Genomic DNA, 7,082 nt, shown 5'->3' with positions numbered 1-7,082 from the left:
AAATGCCTACAGGGCTTGGAGGCAGCTGAGTAGGGGCTTTGTGAATCCCAGCGGGCCTGTTTCTTGAATTTAGGCACCTCTAGTGGCAGTTAGGCTCCTAAGTCATTTTGTGAGTCTAGCCCTTGGGGGGTGGGGGTGTAATTACATATAAAATAGTATTTTCTGTTATTTCTGACAGATAAAAATATTGTTGTATACCCCTATAGCACTTCACTAGGAAGAGCTAAGTCACCCTCTCTGTACTGCATAAAATGCCCTGTAATGACCTCAGTTTTAGAAAAGACCATCATGACATCAAATAAATTAAAACAGTTTATTGTAATTCCAAGCAATATTGTGTAAAGAACAATCTTCTTTCACTTAAGTATTGCATTGTTCTAGTGACAACCATGAGGCAGTCAGGTTTTAGAAGCGATAACATTTTATAAAACTTAAAAGTTACTACTTAGTATCTCTAATACTTGGTGAAATTGTTGTTGTTTTTAGAACCTTTTCTAGTATCTGATTGAAGACAGAATTGTTTATTTATCACTGGTGTGGTAATTTAAGTTTTTCCAGGGCCAAGAAGCAATTAAGTGGGGGAAAACAACCCTAATTATTTAAGTACTATAAACAAAGAAATATTCTCCCCATCCTCAAAAAGAAGAAGAGAAAGCAGCGGGAGGCATGCTAATGGACATAAGGAACTGAAGGGTGCCTGTGTTTCTTTCTCAGATATGAACCGAAATAAAGTAGTATACAAATCCAATTTGACCTAGTTCTGAAATGACCCATCTCTTCCACTGGTTGCTATTCATAGCATTTGTGTGGTTTCCAGTTTCCTTCTGTTCTTAGTCAAATGTCATCGACAGTATGTACTTAAAGGGCTTTCATATCAAAAAGGGGAGTAAAGCATTATATAAAAAAGTCATAATAGTTTGCATGAAAATGCTGAACTGGACATTGTGAGCCTAATATAAAACTAATTACAGTGCATGTCTCCTAATGTATAAATGGAATAAGCACATGGGGACAGAATAATACTGAAAGTATACAGCTGTATCGATAAATATTCATTACTATGACAGCCTTAGTGTCAGCATGTGATTGGTCCCTGCATGGGTCTGAAAGATGGAGGAAGTGGTAGGTAGTATTATTACTGTTCCAACTATGAGATCACAATATATTTATCATCAAATGTATCTTGAATGTGTTTTTACTCTGAACTTGTTTCATATTGTTGAATATATTACTCCATGCCATAACATGCCATATCCACAATACTGTGCTCAGTCATTTCTGGAATAGATTAATAACGATCATTCATAGCCTGACCTGTGGGTCCATTTGGGGAGCAAGCTCCCTTCCCCCTTTATTCTTCTGTGGTGTCTACTTGGGCCTTCTGGTTGTGGATAGGGTAATCAGACACTGTGCATCTATTCTTCCTCTCTCCCCCTTGAGCATATGGATGGAGGGTCTCTGGGGGCAGTGCATTTATGCATTGCCCCATACACTGGGCAGAGGGCAAAAGCATATTCTACCTCTTAATTTAATAAAGCACAAAAAGCATATGGTGTATGGCATTGAAATAAAAAATGCAATGGCAGGTCTAGGTTTTCCTCTGTCATCTGTTTAGTCATCTTGAACAGCAAAGATTAGAAGGTGTGGGTTCAGTCCCACAGCAGGACTTGGGCTCCCAGTGAGTTCTGACACTGCAGTGCAGTACTTGGAGAAGACGGTGCTGCCAGACCTCTCATCATTTCATAGAATCATAGAATATCAGGGTTGGAAGGGACCCCAGAAGGTCATCTAGTCCAACCCCCTGCTCAAAGCAGGACCAAGTCCCAGTTAAATCATCCTAGCCAGGGCTTTGTCAAGCCTGACCTTAAAAACCTCTAAGGAAGGAGATTCTACCACCTCCCTAGGTAACGCATTCCAGTGTTTCACCACCCTCTTAGTGAAAAAGTTTTTCCTAATATCCAATCTAAACCTCCCCCATTGCAACTTGAAGAAGACTTTGTAGAAGACTTTAAACCCGGCCACTTTTGTCTAGTGTCTGTTTAGACAGAAGTTATGAAATATCAAAACAGTACTATAGTGTATTATTTAGAAAATCAGAGTATTCTCTGTTTTGAAAATGAGGTTGAAAGTGGTGTTTATCTGTCATCCAGGTAGAAGTCTTGGATCCTTACACTGTGGGAAAAGGTTGTTGACATGTCTGAAGCATACATGATAGCTGCAGGTGCCAGAAATGATTGAACAGTTTGAATCACTGTACCAATGCAGATGGAAGGCTGTGTACATTTAATTTAAAACATGCTGTTTCAAAGATTAATTTCAGATTATTTTCAAAGAAATTCTTCTCCCCACCCCCCAGCTGTAGGTTTTCATATATCACAGACACTTAGCCCTGAACTTCTAAAATCCAGTCTCCATTTACTGAATGGAAGAAGAACAGGAATACTTGTGGCACCTTCGAGACTAACAAATGTATTAGAGCATAAGCTTTCGTGCGCTACAGCCCACTTCATCGGATGCATTGAATGGAACATAGGTTTTTTTCCTCCTGCTGATAATAGCTCATCTTAATTAATTAGCCTCTTACAGTTTGTATGGCAACTTCCACCTTCTCTGTATGTGTGTATATCTATCTATCTTCTTACTATATGTTCCATTCTATGCATCCAATGAAGTGGGCTATAGCCCACAAAAGCTTATGCTCTAATACATTTGTTAGTCTCTAAGGTGCCACAAGTACTCCTGTTCTTTTTGAGGATACAGACTAACACAGCTGCTACTCTGAAACTTGAATGGAAGAAACACTGAAACTGACACATTAAAGTTGTGGCACTGGTAAATTACTGGAAAGGAAAATGCAGCATTATCAAATAAATAATATCTATTGACCCTGTCTCCTCACCTGTGTGCAGCTGTGAAATTGATTGCAGTCAGAGGAGAAAAGGAAAAAAAGGAGTTAATGCCTTTTCCTTTTAACCAAAATATCCCATGCAACATACTTGTCATGGGGAAAAGTGATTCTTGAAACAGCCATTTATAACTCCTGGCCAGATGACTCATCAAAAATAGTTGGTTGTAATGGATTAATCATCTCCTAGATAGTTGTGATTGGAGTGTTCTCTTCTGAAGGTGAGGAAATGTATTATGCTGTAATTAGAGCTGGGCCTTAATCAAACCATGAAAAAGTAGCTGTGGAGCTGATCTTTTCAGTCTAGTCCCACCTCAAGTTATACTGCTACATTTTCTATTTATAATTTTTATAAGGGCTGTGAAACAGCAGAACTATTAATATGTGTTTCTTTTTTTTTGCAACAATGAATGAACAGCCTACAAGAAACACGCACTGAAACTACAGTTAAGTTTAGTACGTCAAAGAAACTTGAGGACTTAATACAGAGTTCTAGTTTATTCCAGCCACAACAAAAATTGCACTGTTAGTGCAAATGATCTTACATTAGTCAAAGGGAGACAAAATACAGTTTGATGGTAATCAATCCTTTATTCTTTTCCTGAATTTAAAATGGCAGTCAACAATCTGAGAGCAAAGAATGCAGGAGCTACATGTAAATTGGATGTGAACAGGAAGTACAAAACAAAATGAAGAGGACACCTAGGCTTTCCCACTCGCAGGTTATGCTGACAATATTAACCTCCATTGGAAAGAAAATATTAAAATAATATTTGTACTTTGCACCTTTTAGAAGTTTGGTAGCTATCTTATAATTTCATTTTGCAAAATGAAGAAACTCACATAGGATTTTTTGTTCAAATAGAATTAAGTAATTTAAAGAGCTATCAAATGCAAAATTGCACATTGACTACTTGTAGCATATTCATCATCTGAAGATTAATGAAGATTTATAGCACTGCTCAATCCCTGTACATTACTGAATTAAGTCAGTTACTGACATTCAATAAGTGAAAGTAATATTGTATTGAAAAAAAATATAAAAAATGAGGATGCTGTCCCTTTAAATTTTAGTGGTTAAAAATATGAGATGCATTAAGTTACAGAGGACAAATTAATCTGGTGACAGATTCTTTTCAGACATCCGCACACAGAGTCTCCATTAGCTCAGGATCCAAAAACAAACTGTTCCCAGAACTGGCTGACTTACCCTGGAGCTGCCGGGCTTTCCTACATGTCTGTAATCATGATAAGAATTAAGTTTAAGAAAGTAATCAATAGGATCTAACATTTCATTTCATTTTCTATTTAGTTTGTACACTGTGATGGCCAAGCTTCTCAATAAATCAGAAAGTCAGGAAGGTGAAATGTTATATTGGTTAGACACCCTTCTTCACATAGCCTTCTGGGATTTGTCTCAGGCTAACCTTAGTGAGTCCTGGCAAAAGACAATGGCTACATTATCATGGACAATACATTCAGGCTAAACCAAAGGTGTTGAGGGGGGAAGAATGAGATCTTCACCCATTCTTCTCTGACAGGTCCTGGACTGTCATGATGATCTCTTCTTTCCAAAGAGTCCCTCCGTAGGGACCCAGAGGACTACATCCTAGTTTCAGTTTTACTCAACACTGCATAAAACCACTGGGGAGACAGTGAGGAGATATTGGACACAATCCTCACCAATGTCACTCATGCTCAGCTCAGATGAGTGCCAGGGGATGCAAAGGTAGCTCTAAACCAGCTTTATTCCTCCTCCATCCTAAACTTGTCCAAGGACAGAGCCAGCCCTCAAAGCACATTAGAGGAGCCAAATGGCTGGTCCAGATTGCACTGACTGGTCTCTGTTTCATTAGCAATAAGTGAGCTTGCAGGAAGACAGCATTGTAGGAAAGAGATTGTTATTAAGCATGCGGGGTCAGTATTGCACAATGAGGATCTGCTGTGTAAGTGGTAATGGCCTAGCCCTAGCCCCACCCAGCTTGCATTTTTGGGCACCTGTTTCTATACCAAACTCCTTCTATACCAAAGCACAAGAAAAAAATTGGACATTTGACCTGTGATACAATAAACCAGCTGATAGAACATATGAAAAATAGAATGAAAGAAATTGGGTATTTTCTACATTGGGATTTGAGTCACAGACGTAGCTACACCAATGCAAAAAACTACTGTTGACATGGTTTTCAGTGGTGCAGCATGATTAGTACAAGTGCAGGTTACTGTGGTTTGGAGGCTAGAATTAAACCACATGGATTCAAACCATCCTGTACCAATAAAATATAGCCACTCATTATTAGGGATTTGCCCTGGCAGCTGAAGTCCTTCTGTAGACAAGGGGTAAGATTTTCAAAACTACCTAAGTGACTTATATGCATAAGTCCCATTTTCAAAAGTGACTTTCAGCCAGACTTTTAAAGGTATTTAGTTGCCTAAAGATGCAGATCGGTGCCTAGTGGGATTTTAAAAAGCTCCTAGGAACCTAACTTCCACTGAAATCAGAAATCAAAGTGTCACTCCTTCAAAGTCAAAGTCCCATTGACTTTCAGTGAAATGTGGTTTCTGAGTGCCTAAGTTACTTTTGAAAATGGAACTTTAGGTGCCTAAATCACTGAGATCTTTTTAAAAAAGAAAAGGAGTACTTGTGGCACCTTAGAGGCTAACAAATTTATTTGAGCATAAGCTTTCTTGAGCTACAGCTCACTTCATCGGATGCATACAGTTTTTCCACTGCATGCATCCGATGAAGTGAGCTGTAGCTCACGAAAGCTTATGCTCAAATAAATTTGTTAGTCTCTAAGGTACCACAAGTACTCCTTTTCTTTTTGCGGCTACAGACTAACACGGCTGCTACTCTGAAATGTTAAGATGTTTTTGAGATTTTTACCCAAGGCCCCTGTTTCAGAGTCAGTCCGTGAACAGAAATAGATTATTATACTGAGTTTTTACCATCATGGACAAGGACATAGAAATACTTGTTATCAGAGGTCATGGAGGAATAAGGGAGAAATACGGATGCTGTTCTTTAATAGGGAGAAACTACTAGGTCCTTGGCCCTTGCTGTCTATGTCTTAGTCTTAGTAAGCTTTGCTTCCTCTCTCAAATGTTGGATGATTGTAATGAGCATCCCTATTTCAGTCATTCATGCTGGCAACATACGTATGCTGAAGGACAGGTGTGATGTCTTGCTTTGTGTTTCTTTGAAGGGGTTGTTTTGAAAGCTCACCATTAGAATCTTGAGTGATCCTGCAGAGGTCATTTCATTTTGGCTGTGTGGATCAGCCTGTGAGAAAAGGTTCTCCACACTAATACTTCTTTAGAAAACACACCTCTGTGAAAAAAACCCCTTGATAAATACATTCTACATATATAATTGAAAATAGGTCATTGGTAGAATTAATTATGCTTTTTATTTAAGAGACGACCAATATCGAAGGGAGCCCTTCCTAGGTGAACATTGCAGTAGTGTTCTCTTTAGATGAGTGGGTTTAAAAAATAAACTAAATGCTAACTTTTAACTTTGCAGGATAACAGCTTGTGCCATGACCATGAATAAGTATGTGGAGGAGAATGTTTCCCAGAAGTCCTACACAACCATAAAGTATTTCATGAAGATGCTGAGCAGTGTCAGTGAGACCCTGATCTTTATTTTCATGGGAGTGTCCATGGTTGGAAAAAACCATGAATGGAATTGGGCCTTTGTTAGCTTCACCCTTCTCTTCTGTTTGATCTGGCGTGCACTGGGTAAGAAAGTCTTGACATCCAACTTTGTTCTTGAGCATTCTTTACAAGTGAAACGTGCATCTTTTGTGGCACAGGACCTGTAAGAAGTAATAGCTAATCTGTATAGGGTAGGGGAAAGCTGAATAGCTGCTTGTTCTGGATATGGGAGACTAATAACTTCTTCCCTCACTATTGGCAGGTGACTTCAGGTCAGAACTCTAGGGATTGATAAAGCTGAGTTTCAGTAGGTCACAGAGTGGTCTCCTTACATTTAAGTGTCCTTTATTTCAAAGAAGTTGGTCTGCTTTCCAAAGATTACTTTCAACTCAGTCTTGTGCTCATGAAATCTGTGGAAGTCCATACCATCTCATAACCATATTGAAACTAAAGTGTCATCATTGTCACAAGCATTTTATTTGAAAGTACACATTGGTTTAAAAATAAATAAAAAATG

At 38.7% G+C, this 7,082-nt stretch overlaps 1 protein-coding gene across 1 annotated transcript in view; it reads left to right on the top strand.

Annotated features, from left to right (window-relative positions):
• SLC9A2 (solute carrier family 9 member A2) overlaps positions 1–7,082 on the top strand; it is a 36,723-nt gene that overhangs the window by 14,896 nt on the left and 14,745 nt on the right. The window contains exon 4 of the mRNA XM_038388019.1: positions 6,432–6,649. Coding sequence (XP_038243947.1) covers positions 6,432–6,649 — 218 coding nt within the window. The remainder of the gene's footprint in view (positions 1–6,431; positions 6,650–7,082) is intronic.

This window comes from Dermochelys coriacea, chromosome 1 (genome assembly GCF_009764565.3).
Source record: "Dermochelys coriacea isolate rDerCor1 chromosome 1, rDerCor1.pri.v4, whole genome shotgun sequence".
NCBI lineage: Eukaryota > Metazoa > Chordata > Testudines > Dermochelyidae > Dermochelys > Dermochelys coriacea.
Note: the sequence above shows the minus strand (reverse complement) of the source record. Positions and strands in the feature narration are given on the sequence as shown.